This window comes from Elgaria multicarinata, chromosome 2 (genome assembly GCF_023053635.1).
Source record: "Elgaria multicarinata webbii isolate HBS135686 ecotype San Diego chromosome 2, rElgMul1.1.pri, whole genome shotgun sequence".
Lineage (NCBI taxonomy): Eukaryota > Metazoa > Chordata > Lepidosauria > Squamata > Anguidae > Elgaria > Elgaria multicarinata.
In genome coordinates this window covers 59,746,281-59,771,204 of record NC_086172.1, presented here as the reverse complement: position 1 = coordinate 59,771,204, position 24,924 = coordinate 59,746,281, and the positions used below count along the sequence as shown (strand labels likewise).

General features: G+C 41.5%; 1 protein-coding gene across 1 annotated transcript in view; it reads right to left on the bottom strand.

Moving 5' to 3' along the window:
- The window catches only part of LOC134393285 (von Willebrand factor D and EGF domain-containing protein-like), a 282,594-nt gene that overhangs the window by 13,917 nt on the left and 243,753 nt on the right, over positions 1 to 24,924 (bottom strand). Inside the window, exons 28-29 of the mRNA XM_063118315.1 lie at positions 14,828 to 14,923; positions 12,765 to 12,860 (exon numbers count right to left, since the gene is read on the bottom strand). Of these exons, the coding sequence (XP_062974385.1) occupies positions 12,765 to 12,860; positions 14,828 to 14,923 (192 nt within the window). The remainder of the gene's footprint in view (positions 1 to 12,764; positions 12,861 to 14,827; positions 14,924 to 24,924) is intronic.

Here is a 24,924-nt window from a genome sequence, read left to right as displayed (position 1 = left end):
GGGCAAAAGGTGGGATATAATAATAATAATAATAATAATAATAATAATAATGCTTGCGACTGACTGCAGAGAAGCCTTGTTTATTTTGAAAAACTGGAAGACTGCTTTCCTCCAGCTTCTTTTGGTTCTCTTTGCTCAACCTTATTTCTGGCTGCTGATCAGAGGTCAACAAATGTTGGCTGCATTTACTGGCCAACTGAAATTTTGTCATCACCAGGTTTCCCATTGCCTGAGGACAGGGTCTTATCTCTGAGCTTGTGCTGTATCACTGAGAAGCAGCTCAAGGTCTAAGCTCAGCACTGCAGGTAGTAGAAAACAAGACTGTGAACCTTAATGCTGCAAAGCTGGAGAATAAAGGAGGTTGCTCTGCCTCTGCACCCAACAGGTACTCTAGTTTCAGAGTGCTCATGGGGCATAGAACAAACCCATATACCAGAACCTCCCCCTCCAGTGCCTGCCCCTAGGGATGCTGGAGAAATCTGTTGTGGACTTAAATGAGTCCAGATTCCAAAGAATCCAACCCATAGAATCCAAAGCGGACTCACCTGCAGGGCCTTAAGAGTTCCTGTGAGATGTCTCTTCATCTTTTAAAAAGGAATGATAGGCTAATGGCAGGGAAAATTACAGCCAATGGCATATTTTATGCCACTTACCATCACAAAGCAGCTGCCTTTAGCCTATTGATCCTTTTCAAAAGCTGAAGTCCTACCCTGCAAACTCTAGTAGCCACAGGTTTCCAGGGAAATCTGTGGGACCCCCAGCAGCCCAGATTTTCCCACAGTGGACACCCTGGATCACACATCACGGGGTTCGCCCATCCCTACCTGACCCTGACATAGGTCAGGATGACTAGTCAGATGAAGAGCCTGATCTGCAAGAGTGTATGTACCCTGTAGTGTACTCTGACTTTAATGAGACCCAAGGCACCTTTGGCATCAGTGGATAAGACACACCAGGCCCTTCAATAGCAGTGGACCCTAAGGAACCCCCAATTAGGACCCCAGCAAATTGCTCCTGTTGTGTTCCCTGACTGATCTGCTGACCTTTGGTTGCTGTTAGACTTGTTTTTGGAACGGCTTACTTGTATTTTGAGCTAGGCCATGGCTCAGATCCTGCTCTTGGAATTACCCTTTATTCACTGGCAATACTTTGCTGCTGACCTTGCTTCCTCACCGGCTACTCCTGCTTTGAGCTGCCATCTTGCTTGATAAAATGGTGTTTGACCTTTTGTCTATCTGCTGACTTGATAAAGGATTTCCCCCATAGTTGGTTGAAGTCTATGCCTGACCCAGCCATAGCAGGACAATCAGTTTGCCTCTCTACCCACAGGGTGACCCAAACTCCAAGTACATGTTGGACACAAGAGGCAAATGCATGTGCCTCTGTTGTCCCCTCTCTAGCTCTGAGCAAGGTTTCAGTTGAACTTTGGGCTTGGGGTGGCAGGGTTTCATCTCTGCTCCTCTTTAGAGGAAGCCTTGGACTCATCTTCCTTGCCAGACCTGGTCTCCCCTGTCACCATGGTGATGGTGGAAAGTGAGATTATTGAACCCTGTACCTGATACACTTCACATTTTCTCATATATATTCCAACAACACTAGCTCCCACTCTCCCTGAGAACAATTCTGGTCATTTCCCCCTCCCATCAACTGTCCACAGTTACACAGGTACAGGAAAATAGGTTAAGCTCATTTTCTTTTCTTAAGGGTTTGCCCCCACCCTGGATCTCTAAACCCCAATAAAAGGTACCTTTCTCTCCTCCCACATCCCTCCACAATGCTTGGGCTTGTTATTATGTCTAGTCTAAAAATAATATGATGTAATATAAAAAAATCCTTTGCAAAGCCTTTGTTAATATCACCACTTTGTTAAAACAAACAAAAAGGATTATTTTTTTATAAGTAATGTGTGCCTGGCTGGATATATAATTTATTTTCGGATAGAAACCAATGCCAGTAAACTATTTTATGAATTTAAAAGATATATCAGTACATTTTTGAAAAGAATTTTTGAAAAGTAAATTGCCAGTGTTTCAAGGAAGTCTGATGTAGTAGTGATGGGGGACTTCAATTACCCTGATATCTGTTGGGTGACAAATTCTGCCAAAAGTGGCCCTTCCAAGAAATTCCTGACATGCGTGGGTGATAACTTTCTCCTACAGAAAGTGGAGGAAGGAACTAGAGGATTGGCTATCCTTGACTTGATACTGACCAATAGGGTCGACTTAGTGGATAAAATGACAGTTATGGGAACTCTGGGGAAAAGTGACTACTTCATACTTGAATTCTTGATTTTAAAGGAAGCAAAATGCACATACTCTGGATTTCAGGAAAGCTGATTTTAATAAACTCAGAACTATGATAAGTAAGGTCCCATGGCAAGTGGCCCTAATGAGAAAAGGAGTCCAAGATGGGTGGGAGTTTTTAAAAAAGGAAATTTAAAAGGCACAATTACAAACAATTCCAACAAAGAAAAAAGATAGAACACAGCAGAAGAAACCAATGTGGCTTCACAAAAAGCTTAGAGATGGTCTGAAAACAAAAAAAAAGGTTACATATAGGAAGTGGAAGGAAGGCCAGGCCACAAAAGAAGAGTACAGACAGGTAGCACAGAAGTGCCAAAATAGCTGAAAATTAGCTGAGACTAGTGAGAGATGATAAAAGCAATAAAAAAGCTTTCTTTAGATATGCGGATAGTAAAAGACAGAGGAAAGAAATGGTGGTTCAACTGCTTAATGAGGATGGCAAATTGATAACAGATGACAAAGAAAAGGCCGAAGTGCTCAATTCTTACTTTGGCTCAGTCTTCTTCAAAAAGTGGGTCTATGCCCCCTTTGGAAAAAGTGAAGTACAAGCTGAATTGCAGTTTGAGATTGATAAACAAATGGTCAAGGAACACCTAATTTCTTTGAATGAGTTCAAATCTCCAGGGCCCGATGAGCTGCATCCTAGAGTAATAAAGGAGCTGGCAGAAGAACTCTCAGAACCACTGTCTATTACCTTTGCGAAGTCATGAAAGACAGGTGAGGTGCCGGACAACTGGAAGAAGGCTAACGTTGTCCCTATCTTCAAAAAGGGCAAAAAGCAGGAACCTGGGAACTACAGACCAGTCAATCTGACATCCGTCCCTGGGAAAATTTTGGAGCAGATTTATAAAGAAGTCAATCTGTAAGCACCTTGAAAACAATGCAGTAATTACTAGAAGCCAGCATGGATTTGCCAAGAACAAATCCTGTCAGACTAATCCGATCTCATTTTTTGATCGGGTAACCACCCTTGTGGACAGTGGGAATACTGTGGATATAATATATCTTGACTTCAGCAAAGCTTTTGACAAAGTGCCCCATGATATTTTGATTAACAAACTAGCTAAAGGTGACTAGACGGAACAACTATTAGGTGTATTCACAGTTGACTACAGAATCGGACTCAAAGAGTGCTTATCAACGGAACCTTCTCAAACTGGGGGGAGGTAACGAGTAGGGTACCGCAGGGCTCAGTCCTGGGCCCAGTGCTCTTCAACATTTTTATTAATGATTTGGATGAGGAGTTGCAGGGAACGCTTATGAAATTTGCAGATGACACAAAATTAGGTGGGGTAGCTAATACCCTGGAGACAGAACAGAACTTCAAAGTGACCTTATAGGCTGGAGTGCTGGGCTGAAAACAACAGAATGAAATTTAATAGGGATAAATGCCAAGTTCTACACCTAGGAAAAAGAAACCAAATGCACAGTTACAATTTGGGGGATACTTGGCTCGGCAATACCACAAACGAGGAGGAACTTGGAATTGTTGTAGATCATAAGCTGAATATGAGCCAACAGTGTGATGTGGCTGCAAAAAAAGCAAATGCTATTTTGGGCTGCATTAATAGAAGTATAGCTTCCAAATCACGTGAGGTACTGGTTCCTCTCTATTTGGCACTGGTTCAACTTGAGTATTGCGTCCAGTTCTGGACTCCACAATTCAAGAAGGACGCAGACAAGCTGGAGTGTGTTTAGAGGAGGGCAACCAGGATAATCAGGGGTCTTGGAACAAAGCCCTATGAGGAGAGACTGAAAGAACTGGGCATTTTTAGTCTGGAGAAGAGAAGATTGAGGGGAGACATGATAGCACTCTTCAAATACTTGAAAGGTTGTCACACAGATGAGGGCCAGGATCTCTTCTCGATTCTCCCAGAGTGCAGGACATGGAATAATGGGCTCAAGTTACAGGAAGGCAGATTCTGGCTGGACATCACGAAAAACTTCCCGACTGTTAGAGCAGTATGACAATGGAACCAATTACCTAGTAAGGTTGTGGCTTCTCCCACACTAGAGGCATTAAAGAGGCAGCTGGGCAGCCGTCAGGTATGCTTTAAGGTAGATTCCTGCAATGAGCAGGGGGCTGGACTCAATGGCCTTGTAGGCCCCTTCCAACTCTACTATTCTATGATTCTATGATTAAAAGTTGTTCATCATTTTACTTATGTGATTGACCCTTACTCCTATTTCTGCAATATTCCACTAAAACTCAGCTGTTTCCCGCCTTCATAAAAGTTAAGGCAATGGGATTGCTACTTTTAAGCCATTTTCTCCTTCCTAATTAGTACTGTGTGCTCTTATGACATTGTTTTGGCACAGAGCAGCCAATTCATAAGAAACTAATCCAAGAAGAACACACATGTCATGTTATGATTTTAATTAGATCTCAGGAGCTGAAATTGCTCACAGAGAGAGAGAGAAATCTTTTCTAGTAAGGTACTTACTTGCACTGCATTCAGCCAATGGTGTTTAGATAATGTATTATTTATTTATTACATTTCTATACCGCCCAATAGCCGAAGCTCTCTGGGCGGTTCACAAAATTTAAAACCACAGTAAAACAATCAACAGGTTAAAAGCACAAATACACAATACAATATAAAAAGCACAACCAGGATAAAACCATGCAGCAAAATTGATATAAAATTAAAATACAGAGTTAAAACAGTAAAATTTAAATTTAAGTTAAAATTAAGTGTTAAAATACTGAGAGAATAAAAAGGTCTTCAGCTGGTGACGAAAGGAGTACAGTGTAGGAGCCAGGCGGACCTCTCTGGGGAGCTCCTTCCTGGTCATGCTCATCCTCTTTGCCACCTTCTCCCTCTATCCCCCTTCCCTGCATACCACAATGTCTGTCTCTTTATCTCCCTACCCCAATATTGCTATGACTGATCCTCTTAGAATGAGTGATGGGTGGCTGAGATCTCTGAAGACCAGCATTGGTCAGAAAAACAACTGATACGGGCTGTTCATAGAGCCAGCCAGACCTAAATGCCTGGATCTCAGGAGGTCCTACTTTATAGCCAGGCATTGTGGGAAGGGTATCCTTGGAGATCACTTTTACTGATGGGTAGTCGGGTGGCAGAAGGTCCTCCTGGAAATAGTGGTGGAGCACTGCTCTTCCTGCTCTGCTGCCTGAGGCTGGGGATTCAATCCTCTTGGGGTTGCCTTGGTTGAGCCCAGTGAGATTAAAAACTGGGCATTCAATCCTAGTCATTATGTTATATACCTTTTAAAGAATTGGGGTGTTTATGAAGGTTTGATCTATCAAAGGATATCACTGATCATAGCTAAAATAGTTTTTTTTTTTTTTTGTACTGAGAGGCATGGAAGCATACAAGGGCGTTGCTTGTATATTTGTTATCAGTATCTGGCTGCCAGATCTACACCAAGCAAGATACAACACTTTGAAAGTGGTTTAAAAGCTGTATATGTAATGTGTCCTGGGCCTGAACAGTTGTCAAAACCATTATAAACTGTTATAAAGCAATAGTGTAGATCCTGCCCTGGACACAGAATGCTGGACCAAGTGAACTTTTGGTCTGATCCAGCAAGTCAGTTCTTATGTTCTGATTAGAATTCACTGGGTTGTAGACAGATTGCTACACTGTACCTGGTATAAGCCATCAGTTTCTTAAAATTCTGTGAAACTTGGAAGACCACAGGTACAACTTGAACCATTGCTATGATGCAAAGTCAGGGAAAACTGAAAAATTACTAGTTCCACATAAGAGTTCAAAAAGATATAGAAGCTCTATATTTTATATTATGGTTTTATACTGTTGTTTTATACTTTGAATGGTTTTAATTTTTGTGAACCGCCCAGAGAGCACCGGCTATTGGGCGGTATAGAAATGCAATAAATAATTAATAAATAAATACTCAAGATGGAACCCAGTTATATAGAAATATACTTTTAATGGGAGTAGAGCTATTGATAGCTTGGCTACAGAAAGGTGGACCAGGAGAAGCCCCATTGCTTAAGCTATATACGTAAGTCTAAAGAAAACACATTATGAAATGCATATTGAGGTGAGAAAATGAGATGTTCTAATGGACCACACTATGTTTGTTAAAAGGGAAAATAACCAAAAAATATCCCATAATGCTCAGATTCTACCCCATATGCTCTTGGAAGTTACAAAATTTCCAAAGAAAATTGGAATGGAAATCAGAAGATGATAACATAGTTGAAGTCTGTCTAAATGAATATTTCATAAATCTATTTACAAAGAACACTACACCACTAAACGCTAACAATGACACAGGCATTATTCTGTAAAGCCTTGGCAAGGAATGCTGTTTAATAAGCCAAGCTCGTTTTGAAATTATAAACAATAAATGCTCCATACCAAAAAAGAGTTTATCCCTGTGTGCTAAAAATAACGGAGCATTAATTTTCATGCAAATGACTATCATTGTTGAGTGGACTTTCTTGAATGGATCAAATAGAAAATCTGGAAGCAAGCAAAGAGAAGAGAGGAAAAGAGAGCCAGAGATTCAGGAAATTATGAGGCTACTGGTTTGACATGTGAATAAAAAGGAGATATCCCTGAAGGACAAATGAGAATGTTAGTTTGTATTCGATAATATTACGTTAGAACAGATAATTACCAGCATAAATGTCAGCAAGGTCAATAATGAAGATTCCCCATTATTACAGTCTTCATTCATTTTTTTCTAATTAATTCCCAGGATATTTCCAAACAGAACACTGTGCAGTATCAGACACAGTGAATCCATATGAGGATCTCAGTACTGATCATCAAGGACTGATTCAGAGCAACATAAGAACATAAGAAAGGCCATGCTGGATCAGACCTCGGCAGGATCTACACTACTGCTTTAAAGCACTTTAAAATGCTTTATAACAGTTTTGACAACTGTTGGGGCCCAGGACACACTCCATATACAGTCTTCAAAACATTTTCAAAGTGCTTTAAAGCAGCAGTGTAGTTCCCCCTGAAGGGTCCATCTAGTCCAGCACTCTGTTCACACAGTGGCCAACCAGCCATTGTCCAGGGACCAACAAGCAGGACATAGTGCAACAGCACCCTCCCACCCATGTTCCCCAGCAACTGGTGCACACAGGTTTACTGCCTCGAATATGGGAGGTAACACACAACTATCAGGGCTAGTAGCCACTGATAGCCTTCGCCTACAGGAATTTATCCAACCCCCTTTTAAAGCCATCCAAATTGGTGGCCATCACTACATCTTGTGGTATTGAGTTCCATAATTTAATTATGTGCTGTGTGAAGAAGTACTTCCTTTTATTTGTCCTGGATCTCCCACCAATCAGCTTCACCCTGCCAGTCACTGCTGTGCCAGGTCCCTTTTACTGAAACATATGTCTTTGGAAATTAGAGAATGAAGTGAAGCAAGTAAAGGATACTGTTCTGTTGGCAATAGTTCTCTCTCTCTCTCTCTCTCTCTCTCTCTCTCTCTCTCTCTCTCTCTCTCTCTCTCTCTCTGTGTGTGTGTGTGTGTGTGTGTGAGAGAGAGAGAGAGAGAGAGAGACAGAGAGAGACAGAGAGAGACAGAGAGAGAGAGAATCCTTTGTGACCACCTCCTCTTAGATACTGTTTTTACAATAATGTAGGGGGGGCAATTTTAGTCTGAAATTGAAGGGTGTCAGAAGGTAGGTCACATGGGATTTCAGGACTTTCCCGTACCTTTCCTACTGGATCAGGCAAGTACAAAAGGCCAGGCTTCTAGAATTTACACCAGCATGATCAATCTAGATTCTTCAGGCTGCTTGCTAGTTTCAGAACTTGATGTTGTTCACTTCTGTGCCAGAAAAGGACTCTGAGGCTTCTGGTCTCTCACACAGCCCACTCTATTCCTCTAGGCTGGGTCCCATGCCCAAGGCGCTGATGTTTCTGGTTCAAGCTCTCAAATTCCTCATTCCTGGCAGGCCGCAGTACGTGACCTGATGGACCACAAGTGATGCACTGTTTTTGTAAATGATTACTTCATAAATGTAACAGTGGTGTCGAGGAGAAATGAAGTTCATTAGCAACTAGATATAGAACCACTTTCTTCCATATGTATCCCTGGAGATACATATGGAAGACTCTGTTCAACATCTGAGGCCTTATTCCAGTACAGTTGTCAAATGAAGCTTGATAAGAACCCATAGGAACAGACCTTTTTCAGTCATGGACTGTGTTGCCAACTTTAAGGAATGTCCTCCCCCAAATGGCTTGTCACTCTGTTCTTTTCACCAAAATGTAGCTCCTTCGTAAAACCTTTATGGTCACCTGTGTTGTTTTTTGTTTTTTGCCTATAGTTACTTTTATCATTGCAGTTTTTTGTATTTTGCGAAGTACGAATTGTAAATTTCAACTTCTGAACCACTTTGGGTTTGTCTTATGTTAAAAAAACACACCTGCATATAAATCATTAAAATAAAATTTTAAAACAGTTATTCTTCTAAACACTTAATTTTGTATAAACATGTCTTAAATGAAGAATACCAATGAATAATTTATGTATTTTGCTTGGTGAATGTTTTTAGAAACATATATTCTTTTCTCTAAAACGTTTTAAGTTTTCTTTAGCTTTTACTGATTGTTATATTTGTTAATGCCCTTAGCACTTTTGTTAGGTCGACATTAGAGACCAATATAAATATAAATTATGAATTAGATATAGATCTAAGTAAGCAAATAATAATAAAAAAATAGATATACAGAATGAGGATCTTTACTGATGATACCAACCTAAAACTTTTTACACTGTTGAAAGAGTAATTTCTGTTCAGTTACAGAACGAATATACATTGGAAGACATAAGGCTGATAGCAATCACTTGCTCTTTGATGACCTTGGTTTATTCACAACTACTTCTCAAGACTTTGAGTGATCTGATATTGGACAAAGCCATTTCCAGAAGTTGAAAACTATAGTAAGCCAATTTGGTTTCATTTGACATGCTTGTGGAATACTTAGGCAGTTGCTAGACGAGGAGTTGGCCCGGTCTCCCTCCTGTGCATCCAGATGACGCACAGGGGATCCCGGGGTCGGGCTGGGCTAAGTCCTCCCTAGCAGGACTTGATCTGCTTATGGTCTGGCTTTTCCACAGCCCCGGCCTGAGGCCGGGGCTGCGGAAGGTCTAGCAGGGTCCGTGGCTTTTCCCGGCTGCTTGCTTACTCGTGAGTAGCCGGGAGAAGCCACGCACTGCACGAGGAGCCAGGAGAAGCCACGCATTCCATAGGAGCACTGTGTCCATCGGGCCGGGGGGGGGAATCACAGGGGGGAGATGGGGGCCGGGGGAAAGAACAGACCTGGCAGGAGAGATGGGGGGGAGAAGAATGGGGACGGGCATGGCGGATGGGGGACGGGCATGGCGAGCAGGGAAAGGGGATGGGCATGGCAGATGGGGGACAGGCATGGCGGACGGGGGCGGGGAAGAACGGGGACAGGGCATGGCGGATGGGGGGAAACGGGGACAGGGCATGGCGGAAGGGTGCGGGGAAGAACGGGGACAGGCATGGCGGACAGGGGCGGGGAAGAATGGGGACAGGGCATGGCGGACAGGGGGAAATGGGAACAAGGCATGGCGGAAGGGTGTGGGGAAGAACGGGGACAGGCATGCCGGACAGGGGCGGGGAAGAACGGGGACAGGGCATGGCAGATGGGGCGGGGAAGAACAGGGACAGGGCGTGGCGGAAGGGGGTGGGGAAGAATGGGGACAGGGTATGGGGGACAGGGGCAGGGAAGAACGGGGACAGGGCATGGCGGACGGGGGAAGAACAGGGACAGGCATGGCGGACGGGGGAAGAACGGGAACAGGGCATGGCAGACGGGGGAAGAACAGGGACAGGGCATGGCCGACAGGGGGGAAGAACGGGGACGGGGCATGGCGGATGGGGGAAGAATGGGGGCGGGGCATGGTGGACAGGGGGGGAAGAACGGGGACTGGGCATGGCGGACAGGGGGGAAGACGGGGACAGGGCATGGCGGACAGGGGGGGAAGAACGGGGATAGGGCATGGCGGATGGGGGGAGGATGGGCGAGCAAGCGTGCAGGGGGGCATCAGACATTGTGGGGGGGGGAAATCAGGGGCAGGGGGAGCGGGGAACCCTTAATTTTTTTTAAAAAAATGTACTTACTTTTTCATTGGTGCGCTCCTGCGCACATGGCCCTTTAAGAGAAAAAAACATGGAGCACGCAACGGGGCTTTCCCTTGCCCCGTTGCGTGTTTATGTCTAGCTAGGGGTGACGGCGCGCGCTAGCTGCAGCGCGGCCTCACCCCGACTCCCAACCGGATTATCTAGTAGGTCTAGCAAGGCCCTCAGAGGGTCCAAGATAATATTTGGTTCAGTGTGTGTGCGTGTGTGTGTGTGAGAGAGATGCATAGTGTTAGAACAATAGGAGGAAACATTAAGGCAAAATCAGTCACAACATAGGGAGCCAGCAGGTGGTCATGAACGTTGATATTGCTATTAGCAGTCTGTCATTTGTTTCTAACAGAAGCATTATGGTGCTCATTATTTCTCCATGTAAGCACTTCCTGCATGAAATGGTAATGGTAATGGGATTACAGGATGGTGGGGGGTTTCTGTCCAACATGAAAAATGTCTGGCTTGTTTTACTAGATTTGACTTCTGTGACGAAACAGAGAGATAGAAAAGAAAAGTCCTTTCCCTATTTACAGTTAGTGGCCATGTACAAGATTTCTGCAAGAGCAGGCACACTTACTTGGGAGGAAGCTCATTCAGTTTAGAAGGTCTTATTTCTGTGTAAACCTACATACCCTAGAGTAAAGTTCCTACTATTTCCTCTGTAAATCTAAAACACAGTTAACAGTGAGATGTGTGTGTGTGTGTGTGTGTGTGTGTGTGTGTGTTTGAAGAATGAAGGAAAATAAGAACCATATACTTTTAGTAGGGATGTTTTAACCAGATCATTTTGGGGATAATTTGCGGGTAAGAATAAAACATTTGGAATAAATAAGTATATTGAAATCAATGAAGTTTTTTTAAAAGATAGATTAGGGATGTCTACAGCCTTACTTGGTATACATTTCAAAGAGCATCTTAAATTAATACATTTATTTCATCAGAACAACAGGCAATGCCAAAAATATATTATGTTTGCCCCATTTATATGTTATAGCAAAGGTGAATGAGCCAATTCCTCAGGGTATCCCCCTTGCTCTTTCTGTACATTGGTCTTAGCCACACAATTCATTGACCCATTTGTTAATCAAGCAGTTTGGGAAGAAGGCAAAGTTCCACTTCTCTACAGCAATATCTGAAACAGACTTTAGACCTCTGGTTATTTTGTATCTGAGTTGCATGAGACTCACCAATTTTAGCAAATCATTTCTAAATGAAATCTTAATTAAAACATAATATAAAAACAGATTCATTTAAGCACAATTCAAAACAAAACAATAAAATAGATAGCACCCAACCAATTCAGCAACAGACAAAAATCCAAAAGTTTATACGCTAAAAACCTGCCAGAATAAAAACGCTTTTGTCTGCTTGCAGAAGGGCACAAAATGGGTAACAACTCATGCTATGGCATTCTGGAGCCTGGAAGGGCCCCCAGAGAAGACACTATTTTACCTCTCCACCAGGCTCGTATGGGAGAACACAGTCTTTCAGGTAGCCTGGTCCCAAGTTGAATGCCAAGCCAAAAGAGGACATTCTGTAGTTCTCTTATGGGTCTCTCTATTGGAAACAGACATTTTGAAGTGTTCTCTATGACCCAACTCTGTTGCCGCATTTGTTCTGCAATCTCAAACTGGAAGACAGAAGGAACTTCTGAAAACAGCCATGCAGAACTGAGGCAGAGCAAATGCAATGGCATTACTGAGCAAAGGGATATTCCTCTTTCCTCCAGATTTCTAACGTTTGATCATGTTTGCCTGTCTAAATTGAACAGATTTTTCTCACAAGGTCATGTTTGACAAGCGGCGCTACAATTCCTTCCAGACAAATGGTCTTGTTTATTGTTCCTTGTTTAGTCTTCTAGGAGTCACATACAGGCTCTGTTTATGTGAATGCAAGTTAACAGAGAGGGGAGGAGCAGGAACATGGCATCAGGTCCTGTCTCCAAACACAAACATTCAGCTGGCTTCATGAATTGATCCTGCAGCCATACAAATGGTATGTGTGCAGGCTCTGTACTTGCAGCCAGGAATCCTGTACACACATAGTCAAGAACCCTGCAAAAAGCAGGGGCATCTACATGCAAGTACAGGTTATGTGCCTGTATAGTATGCTCAAGCGACCAAACCAAAGTGCATTGTTCAAGAGCAGGGCCTGCCACTCAAGTCTTGGTTCTCCCCTCACTCCATGTACATTCACTGCAAACTGGTGCTCATGTGAACAGGGTTGCTAAACAAAACAGTGTGCTTATTTTTGTAATTGGAAGGACATTGTATTCCCCATGCAGGGAAAGGAAAATGGAAAATACAACTTGTCTGAAATGCAAAAATACTTACGAATCTGACATAGGAGTCCCCCCCATCCTCCTGGGCATTGGCAGACATTAGGTCCGATACATTCACCTCCATTCAAGCAGCTGGGAAGACAAACAGCTGAAAAGAGGAAGGCGAAGTGAGACAAATGAGAAGATCAGCATGATGCCCCATGAGTTTGTAAGCCCTTTTAGTAAGTGACATGTCATGTGCTTTCTTCATCACAATTATTTTCAAAATGGTTGAATCTCAAAGGAGCTTAATGAGCATTCTTCATGAAGCAATTAGCATTCTAAAATTTCCATGATTAGAAAGTTCCCCTTAATCTCGGTTAGTCTGACTTCTAGTTTCATCATGGATTTGCTCCAAAGACAGATTCCCTAGCCATTAAAATTTCATTTTCTATTAGGAATGAAGGCCTTAATTGATGGATTGGTGTGATTAACTCAGTAACCCATTACTTTCAGATAAACATGTGGATATTCAATGATTTTTTAATCAGGTCAGTGCCCTTTAAAGGGTACTGAGTGGCAATAGCAGTGTTGTAAACAATCTGGATGCACTATTCAGGCTGGGGCAGCTTATGATTTCTGAATCTGTAGTCGCATAGGTGGTGTTAATATTCAAGCAAGAACTACTCCATTCAACAAAGGCTTTACCCCTTTCCTGGGTTGAGGGATCATCAAAAATTCACTAATTTTTCATGGCTAGAATGGAAATGTGTGCATATAGTTCTATCACTGAGCTGCTTAAGAGGATGTGGTGGTGAAGGTCAGACAAGTACTCAAGGGTGTAGAGCCCAGAGAAGACACAGCTTCATGAATGAGCTTGAAGAGGGAGTTGGTGGTGTGCAGATCACACCAATAGAGAGGGCAGTCACAGTAGAAGTTGCTGAGCTACCAGTGCTGGTGATGCACCAGATCACTCAAGAGTAAAACCAACTAACTCAGTGCATCGACAAAATGATCTCCCCATTTGGTATAAATTTGTGTATTTCTTTAGATATTGAACTGCTGTTCATGATAATGGCGCCCCTCAGTGAGTGACAAAAGAGGTTGCCATATTTTTATGTTAGCAGCTATTTTTAATTTCCCAAACTTCAAAAAACATACCACAATAGGGCTTTCGGGGAGACATAAAATGGTGGCTGCTCCAATTCTCTTCCATTGCCACAAAAGAATTTCACCTCACCCCAGAAATATAGCTGGCCAATTTTGAGGTGTGTGAAATGGTTGAGCAATGATCCTTTTACAGTACAGTCTAGTTTGGGCATACTTTAGACTAAAAAGTGACACTAGCATTGTACCTTAGCATTAAACCTATGCTGCATCTTCAGTCATATGATCAGCAAAGCAGCCAGGGCATCGAGCCAATATATTAATAAGTCTTGTGTTTAGTGTGCTATCTTGATTTTAGATTTATTCCTCTGATCTGCCACCATCATCATAATGACTAACCATGTGAGGAAAAAGAAAAGTACTTCTCCACACATTTTCATATCAGATGATTTACCTGAATTACACCCTCAAATCCCAGTCAAATATAGTTAGGCTTAAGCATGTAAACACACACACACACACACACACACACACACAAAAATCAGCCTCAGAAATAAAAGACTAAATGAATGTGCCTGTTATGACCTTGAGAATATATCAGCATGGAAAGGCTTTTACTACAGGCTTTAAGTAGTTTTGTATTCAAAATATGTCATTTCTCTGTAAAATATAACGAAATATGTGTAGCTGGTAAAACCGAAAATCAATACTTCACAGTTAATGCTATGAAAAAAAACAAGAATTTCTGTAAAGGGAGAAAAAACACTGCATAACAGACTAGCAGCTCCATGAGATAGAAAAAGGTGTTTGTTTTTTTAAAAAATAATCTTTATATTCAGAAGCATAAAGTGTTTATATCAATTTGTATTACCAATATATTAAACTATTTTCTTCTCGAAGTCCTGAACCAGCAAATCTAGATCATTTGCTACGTGGCTTGCTAGGATTTAAAAAAAGATTACAATTCATACTTGAAAGCTGGAGTGATAAACAAATAGTGCTTCTGTATGAGAAGCAGCTCAGACTCACATTTACTGCAATGCTTTCCTTTCCAGCCAGATGGGCAGTCGCAAACGTCAGGGCTGATGCATCTCCCTCCATTCATACACATTGGATCACAGACACCTGCAGTGTGGCATAGTTAAACAAGGAAGCAACTGAGAAATACTCAAAACTTTTGAAAAGGCTTCTTTTTTTTTAGCAGGTTCATGATAGTGAAGTTTTGCATAATTAAAGACAAAAAGTAATTTGGAAGTGAAGAAGTCTTAAACTTTGGGATTTGCAAGCTTTAGTAAATCCTTCTAGAATCTGCTGAGGTCCATTGCGTGCAAGAGACATTTCAAGGAGCCTTCAATAAGAACTGCTTCGGCGGAGAAATGAGAGAGACATTAATTACAATGATTCTTGAAAAAGTAAACAAGAAATCTTCGGTGGCAGCTGTAGGCAGACCAATACCACTTATTACTGCTGATTGCCAAATTCTTGTTAAAGCCATTCCCCTCCTGATTGGAAAACATATTCTCAGGCATTCATCTGGATCAGCAAGAGCTGGTGGAGAATTGATTAGTTTCACACAATTTCAGGAAAGCTTTTGCATTTTATCCATCAAGGATAAGACAAGATAAGTCTGGAAATGCCTATAGTAGTTAAAAAAAAAGATAGGAAAATGGCCAAACAAACACTGTTTCTAACATTTATTTCAAAGTCTCTTTGGCCAATGGGCTGAGGCCAGGTTCTATTGCCTGGGGAGTTAATAACGTGGTCACATCCAGCTATTTCTGATTTCTCCAGCCTAGTGTACCAGGAACTAACTTATAAATGAGTAAATTGTAGACAGACAGCTAATGATAGACAAACCACTTAATCCTATCTGTGTTTACACAGGAGAAAGTCCCAATGATTTCAGTGAGACTCGCTCCCAAATAAGTGGACTGCAGTGTTAGAACACAATCAGAAGCAAGGCTCATGTGCTGAATGGGCTTTACTCCCAGGTAAGTGGGCATAGCACTGCATACTTTGCCTTACTGTAGCAGGCCCATATCTGAGATTCTGGAATGCACATGTCAGTCCAAGTAGAAAGTACTGAGCTAAATGGACTAATAGTCTGATTCAGTAGACAGACACTTCATAAATACAAATAATTACAGTTCTGATATCATATCATACTGTAAACATCAATGTTGGGATTTCATTTTTTATTTTCTATTTTAAATTGCTCACTATTGACTATAACTGATGATTTTCTATGGTTTTATAAGCCCTAAGAACAGCTAGATTCTCCATCCTGGAGTACCACCATACCAGTACATTTGAAATGGAAAATGGATTTCAGACTTTTCCATGAAAAAGGAAGGGGGTTGACAGAGGCAAGCTTCAGCCTGGAATTGCTCAACACATTTCAATTAAAAATATCATCTGGGACAACTTCTTTGTCCTTCACTGGTATAAACGCTTGGGATGTACAATAAATGTGCTCCAGTTGAGAATCATGCAAACATATTCTGTTCACAACCCCAAATGTGAAGAAAAGCAGGTTTGCAATTCTCAGGAAAGTTTCACCATTTCCCAAACTTGAACCTGTGTTCAAAAATAAGCATTTGCGTAAATGTGAACTTTCGAATCTGTGCACACATGCACACATGAATTCCCCCCTGCCAGAATATGCATTTTCATACTTTAGCCAATAGAGGGAAATGCAGATTTTCAATTGGGGGAAAAGCACATTTTTAAATTTGCACATATCTCCAATTGAAAATGTGAGTGGGTCCCCATTGGGGGGTGGGGGATGACCCACATTCAGGAATGCAGACAAGGCAAATGTGTAAAACCTCAACTTCAAGGGAGAATGAATTCAAACATCGCATGTTTGTCCATAATTATGACATAATTATGACTGTTCATTAATAGAAGTATAGCTTCCAAATTACGTGAGGTACTGGTTCCTCTCTATTCGGCCCTGGTTAGGCCTTATCTAGAGTATTGCGTCCAGTTCTGGGCTCCACAATTCAAGAAGGATGCAGACAAGCTGGAGCGTGTTCAGAGGAGGGCAACCAGGATGATCAGGGGTCTGGAAACAAAGCCCTATGAAGAGAGACTGAAAGAACTGGGCATGTTTAGCCTGGGGAAGAGAGGATTGAGGGGAGACATGATAGCACTCTTCAAATACTTAAAAGGTTGTCACACAGAGGAGGGCCAGGATCTCTTCTTGATCCTCCCAGAGTGCAGGACACGGAATAACAGGCTCAAGTTAAAGGAAGCCAGATTCCAGCTGGACATCAGGAAAAAACTTCCTGACTGTTAGAGCAGTACGACAATGGAATCAGTTACCTAGGGAGGTTGTGGGCTCCCCCACACTAGAGGCCTTCAAGAGGCAGCTGGACAAGCATCTGTCAGGGATGCTTTAGGGTGGATTCCTGCATTGAGCAGGGGGTTGGACTCGATGGCCTTGTAGGCCCCTTCCAACTCTGCTATTCTATGATTCAATGATTCTATAAAATACCAACAAGATCCTTTCTCCAGCGAATGGACTTTCCTTATGCTTTGTATGCTGTGGTTTTCAATTTAGTTCTCCCAACACAAGCCGACTAATATAAAGAAATATCAGACTAAAATAGCATTGGCTTTTGTACTGAAGGGATGATTACTTTGTTTCCCTCCCGATACAGATGGTGTTATCTAGATCATGAGCTATGGCACTGCAGCCTCATTACTAATGACTACCATGCCATTAGCTTTAATGAAAGTAATTTTTTGCAATCCTTATGCACAGGCCTCTACTTCGATCAGGGTATAAAAACTCTAAATCACATTCATAAGCAACCAAAAATAACAGGAATATCTGCTAGGACCAAGAGGCAATGTAATTATGCAAATATCTCAAAAGTCAGGTCCGTTTCTATTTGGCTATAGAAACTGTGTACAACACTGTTCATCTTCTTGGAGGAATAGGATGATACCTTCTTGGTAATACCCATATCCACCCTGAAATTTTCCTTGGCCTTACTATGACAGAAACACTGTCATTAGCCACAGTTGTAATTGCATATCTTTACTTGATCCTTTAATGACTGATTTATTTTAATTATTTTTTAGAGAAGGGAACTAATAATAACATCTTTTCTTGGCAGAATTGGATGAAATTTGTAAGGCAGTTAGTTGTCTGTCTGAGGCTATCAAACCTGCAATTTTTCAGATGAATAGGTGCAGTGGGCTTTGTGCAAGAGCAGCTTTTTCAATTTGGGGAGGGGGGGTCCAAAAAAGGGGACACATTTTCACATATATTGTTGTGGACACTTTTTATGAAATGCCATACAAATCTAAACCATTTTTTCAGGCACACCACCACCACAGTCAATATACACATAATAGAATTTGCTCAATGCTTTAAAATACACCCACACCCACCCACACACCCAATAATTGTAGACATATATAATTGTAGACATCCATACATACATTGATTGACTATGTCAATATACTCAGGAATACTGGTAGAATTCTGTTTTGACTACACAAAATCTTTTTCATGTCTATGTGTCATATATTCTAAAATACTCGGGAATATTCTTTTTGTCATTGCCATGTCTAAATATACACATTTTCACTAATCAAGGTGAATATTTAGTGGAAAAATATTTTTATAGCTGTGTTGATGACTGAAATAGTAAAACCATTCACTGTGATTAGAAGCTAAAGCTGTCAATCACAAAAATACACCTCTCCCTCTCACCACCCTGGTGTTTTCCTTATACAGACAGCTTGGTGAGAAATTATATCAATTTTAAAAGACACAAGGGTCTATACTTCTATCTTTCTGAATCCTGAATCTTCAGGAGTGTTCAAATCCAGATTTGTTCTTCTTCAGAGGAGTCCATTTGAAAATGTCCCAAATCTGTCTAAATTGGCCTTATTCAGTACAGGATCAGCCAAATTTGAAGCTCAATCCTTAATATGTATATATCCAAAACTATATAATTTCAATGAACAGTCATAGGATTCATTCATAATCCCGGTTTCTAAGGCAGCCTTCTCCAACCTGGTTCCCTCCAGACATGTTGGACTACAATTCCCATAACCCCAGCCAACATGACAAGTGGCCATGCTGGCTGGGGATGATGGAAGTTGTAATCCAACACAACTGGAGCAAACCAGGTAGGGTAAGAGTTGCTAACGTTTTAAAGAGTTGCAAACCTTCCTACAATTGATCTAGATAGATGGAAAACATCATAGTGCTTTCCAGACATTGTTCAAATGAATCAAATAATGGAACAGTTCAAATGCAGAGTGTTTGGTGGGGAGAAACTGTGAATCTGAAAATTCTAAGAGGAAAAAGCTTGTGTATGTGGAAAATGCACAAATATTAATACTAGAACAGTGAAAGAAATAAAATCAGGGCTACAATCCTATTTTTACTTTCCTATGTATAAGGTTCATGGAACTCAGTGGGGCTTACTTCTAAGTGAACATTGGATTAGATTGCACATAAAAATATAAAAGCCATGTTGTATCCTATAAGGAAAGTTTACAACATCTGTGACTGTTCAGCTTAGATGCATGTGACCAGAGCATTTGCACCTTAACAGTTCAACCCAAGAAAGAGTGGGTTTACTTCTGAGTAGACATGCATTGTAACTGTGCATAAGACTGTATTTTCTCTGTGAATACAAATATACACAAGGGAGTCGTTACTAGAGTTAACACTTATCCAAACTCACTTTGCCAGTTAAATACCATCACATTTGTTGAATTCCTTTTCAAATATATGCACTGGAAGCTATTGCTACATACAGCCAGCTTACAATCAACGATCAGTGCAAATAGATGCAGCATTTTTTCCCTTGCCTCATTTTCCTAACTTCATTCTCTTATTCCTTAATATCTTTAAATACAATTCCATTTCTAATACCCATAAGGCAGCCTTCAACATTTGTTGATGATAACCAGCTCCAATTTTTCTAGATCCCACTTGTAGGCCTCTATGGAAAAACTCCAATTTCAAAATAGCAAACAAAATGTTACAGCCTCTCATTGGGAAACTAAATAAATTATCAGACATTGCAAACAAACTGAATTAACCTAATCCTCCTAGGAGCAACCATGACTTTGAAAAGATTCAGGGCATCATTCCTGCAGAAATGCATCATATATTGACCCATAGATCATGAGCATTCAGAGTTTTCTCCCTACCTACCAAGAGAAAAATCTTATCTAAAAACGCTCCATCGTGTAATTGCCATAGGAAACAGAGCTTTTAATTACTCTTTTGTTATATGTATATAAAAAACCTCTTCTGTTAAGAAGAAATAACCTTAAAGCAATATTATTATTATTATTATTGCAATGTTCTCAATAAAACCTTTTAGTCCATGTACTTTTAATTAAGAGCAAAAAGGGGGAGATATGCGGATGATACCCAGCTCTACCTTTCCTTTTCATCAAACCCAGGTGAGGCAGTGACTGTTCTGAACCAGTGCCTGGGCACGGTAATGGACTGGATGAGGGCTAACAAACTGAGACTCAATCCAGACAAGACGGAGGTACTGTTAGCGGGTGGTTCATTTGTCCGGTGAGGTGATGTTTGCCCTGTCCTGGACGGGGTTGCACTCTCCCTAAAGGATCGGGTCCGTAGTTTGGGGGTGCTCTTCGATCCAGAACTGTCACTTGAGGCACAGGTGAACTCAGTGGCAAAGAGCACCTTTTATCAGCTTAGGCTGATATACCAACTGCGCCCTTATCTGGACAGTGATAGCCTAGCTACAGTTATCCATGCTCTGATAACCTCTCGTTTGGATTACTGCAATGCGTTATACGTGGGGCTGCCTTTGAAAACGGTTTGGAAGCTTCAGCTGGTACAAAACAGGGCAGCCCGTTTACTAACAGGGACTGGCTGGCGAGATCACATTACGCCAGTCCTTTTCCAGCTTCATTGGCTGCCAGTCCAGGTCCGGGCCCGATTCAAAGTGCTGGTATTGACATTTAAAGCCCTAAATGGTTTGGGGCCAGGTTATTTGAAGGAATGCCTCCTCCCATATGTACCTACCCGGACCTTAAGATCATCTACAGGGGCCCTTCTCCGTGAGCCCCTGCCAAAGGAAGTGAGGCAGGTGGCTACTAGGAGGAGGGCTTTCTCCGCTGTGGCACCCCGGTTGTGGAATGAGCTCCCCAGAGAGGTCCGCCTGGCTCCTACACTGTACTCCTTTCGTCGCCAGCTGAAGACCTTTTTATTCACTCAGTATTTTAACACTTAATTTTAACTCAAATTTAAATTATACTGTTTTAACTCTGTATTTTAACCTTATATCAATTGTGCTGCGTGGTTTTATCCTGGTTGTGCTTTTTATATTGTATTTTGTATTTGTATTTTTAACTTGTTGGTTGTTTTATGATGGTTTTAATTTTTGTGAACCGCCCAGAGAGCTTTGGCTATTGGGCGGTATAAAAATGTAATAAATAAATAAATAAATAAATTCTTGTAAGGGCTAAAGAACGTTGTTACATTGCTGTTAAGGCTGTAATAAATGGTAATAAGTTTCAATATCCAGGCTGAACTAGTGCTTTTGATGGGCTGAAATATTTGCTCAACCATCTTAAATGCTCTCCCTTCTTTTGTCATGTTTATTTGTGCCTGTTAGCTGCCATTGCTTCCCCTTTTCTATTACTCGTTTGGTTCTTCTCATTCCTGGAAATAGTCATAGAATTGTAGAGTTGGAAGGGTCCTATAAGGCCATCAAGTACAACCCCCTGCTCACTGCAGGAATCTACCTTAAAGCATACCTGACAGATGGCTGCCCTATGTGCTCCCCCATGAGGGAAGTTTACATCAATGGGGATTGTTTAGCTTGGGGAAAAAAGAGGCTAAGGGGACACATGACAGAGGTGAACAAATTTATGCATGGTGTGGAGCATGTGGATAGGGAGACTTCTCTCTCTCTCTCTCTCTCTCTCTCTCACACACACACACACACACACACACTACTAGAATCTGGAGTCATCCCATGAAACTGAACAATGGGAGATTCAGGACAGATAAAAAGAAGTACTTAAACTACGGCATTCACTACCACAAGATCCCTACTGTCTGCAAGCCCACAGTACTTACTTGTGACCAGCGGGAACCCAAGCAGGCTGCAGTTTCAGGGGACCAATCCACATGCAGGCCTCGGTCACACCTCTGGTCAATAATACATAGGTCATAGGGCTTGCCAAAGAGCTCATGCCAAATCTTGTAAGATCAAGATAGTTGCAAGTGTCACAAGATTTCACCAGCTTCTTCTCGTGATGGACAGGAACAGCCACCCAGAGCAACTTTTGCCTACCACAACACTGCATTTTGTAAACCACCCAAAGAGCTTCGGCTATGGGGTGGTATATAAATTTAATAAATAAATAAATTGGACTGCCCACAGCAGCTACAGCTGTCTGAAGAGCAGTTGTGATCTTGTTTCTGCCTCCCCTTTTCCCACCATGCAAGCCAATCCACCCCCCCCGCCACAGGTATGGCAGTTGTGGGGGGCATCCGAAGGCTGATGCCAAGTGCACAATTCACTCAAAGTATATAGCTATCCTAATGAAATGCCTATAAAACTGTATCCTGCCCCCCAGGACTACATTAGCATTCTTTTTATTACTTTGAAAGCTGCCTACGTACAAAGTAATTAACAATCTATTTATACATAACTGATGCCCATGCAATACATCAAAGATTCCCGGCCCAGATGAGTTGGATCATTGTACATTATCCATTTGACATTTTATGCTACTAATGGCATTTTAAGTTAGCAATAGCAATTCAAGCTTTGCTATGTTCAGTATCTAGCCAGCATTGGTTATACAACAGAGCACTGAATTGACATTTACACACTATGCTGAGAATTTCATCCTCTTTACATCCTGTAACACCCTGTATCTCTTTAATAAGATTACCATTTATGTTAGACCACAATTTAGCACAAAGGGCCTGTGCTTTCACTTTAATACCTCTCTGGTTTTTCCCTATAAGAGACAAAGTGAGGGATCCCGTGAAGGAAGAATATTAAATCAGTTTCCTGATGTCAATTACAAGCCCTTTACTTTTATCTGGGCCCTTTCAGGAGAACTGAAGGTCTGTGTACCTAACTAACCTTTCCTGAAACTATAATTTAGATTCTGTTTAGCCCCAGTACAATAATTACCTGTCATCACATAGCCTGAGCAATACTAGAGATAAGGGAAGACCAGAACTGTTCTGCAGTGCGGAGTAGGAAGATATAGTTGGATTTCTTTGCCCCCGAGAGGCTGGTAAGTTGACCTCAATAATCTATCCCACCTCCATGAAAGGCAAGAGAGTGTCCTCCAAGCGATATATTCTGAGCTAGCAAAACAATGGAATGTATCAGGTGCAGCCCCTGGGTGGTAATGTGAAAAAATAATGATAAATGATTGAGTAGTAGGAGAGGAGAGCACATCTTCTTGATTCATTTTCAAGGGGAAGGGGCAACAACAGCAATGGTCAAATCAGTTCAGCAAAGAATAATATGAGAAATATATAATGAACGCAGGGATTCACTGTCAAAGTACATTTTTTAAAAAAAAATGTCGATAACTTTATGTAATTGATATTAAATATGGTCACGAACCACGGCTGACAAAAATAATATACCTTTCCGTGATATCATTTGTCAGAAGAGGCAGCATGAAGGTGAATGAGGTGTTCAGGGTATAATGAAAGATGGTTAGGAATTCTGCAGCTCCCAACAAGTGCCTCACTGAAAGGCTGTGTGGCCTCTGTGACATGCAAAATCTGAAGGATAACAGCATCAGGTCAGTTCACTTTGACATGTGCACTAAACAAAATCCTCAAACGTCCCTAGTCATCACACTGAAGACTCGTGCTCTAGTTTCTCTGCTGCCTTCTTGCTGAAGACTCTCTGCTTCCTTAAGTACAATTCTTCTGGAACTCCTAGTCACCAGCGACTGTCTTTGGCTCCATCTCCTTCCAGGCTATCTTCACACTAGAACTCTTCCCCTAAAGCCCAGCTGTAGTCTCTTCAGTTTTGAATTTTCTTTTGCCTGTTGTTACCTTATCCTTCAACCTTCTGTTTTCCTCTCTCACAACTTCTCTACGTGAGTGATTTATTGCATGCTCATGATTAGCCACTCATGGAAGTTTACCAGTCATTTACATGATGCCGTCAACCTCCAGGATGTCTCCCATGCATTCCCACTCTAATCTTGCTAAAAGAAACCACAGAGATAATGGAGTATTTAAATTAATCACAGGATTAATTCTAACACAAGGTGGTGTTCTTTCATTGAACTTTATGGAACACTGGCCTAAGGGGAAGTTTTCAGTTACAAATTTATTTATTTATTATAAATAAATAAAAATCCATGATTGCTGTTGTTTGCCATCTAGTGGGGCCCATAGTGAACATGAAAAGACCGAAAGGAAAAAAAAAACTTTGGTAAGAGTGTGGGTTTTTTCCTTAATGTAGAGATGCTCTCAGGCTCCTTCTCACCTGATTCCAGCTGCAACAGACCGACCAATTCTCAAAGTGCTCTGCTGGCCACAGCCTTTGGCCAGTAACATATGGCCATGACGCAAGACCCCCTTCAATTGATCTTTACCCAAGAACCAATAGAAGTTCTTTTAGAATGAGTAGAAGAAGACCAAGCAGCCCAGTTTCTTCTAATGTCCCTGATCAGTATAAATACCAATGATGACATCGACATCATCATCATCATTGTTATCATCCAAGACTTTATAATAAGAATAGGCAGTGAGAGAATCACATACCTTTTTTTGCTTTGCAACCCACTCTCAGTTAAGTCCCCACATAGGAAAATATGGAGAAGTGGGGGCGGGGGGGACTGAAACTCAGCCTGCTTTTTGTTGTTCTCAGAGGGTAATAAACAATGCTCAGGTACAGTTACTTCTTTAAAATTAAAGCACAACTCATATTATTCTGATATATCATTGGCCAAGAAATGCATGTTGTTTGAGAGCTTTTGTCATTTTAGCCCTTTGTGGATGCTGAATGGGATTTTCAGCAAGGCAGAATATAGTGAGACTGTACAGAAACTGATGCATAATCGGACGTTTTATTGTCAGTTTTGGCATCGTCTTCAGTTTGCTTGCATGTGTCTGT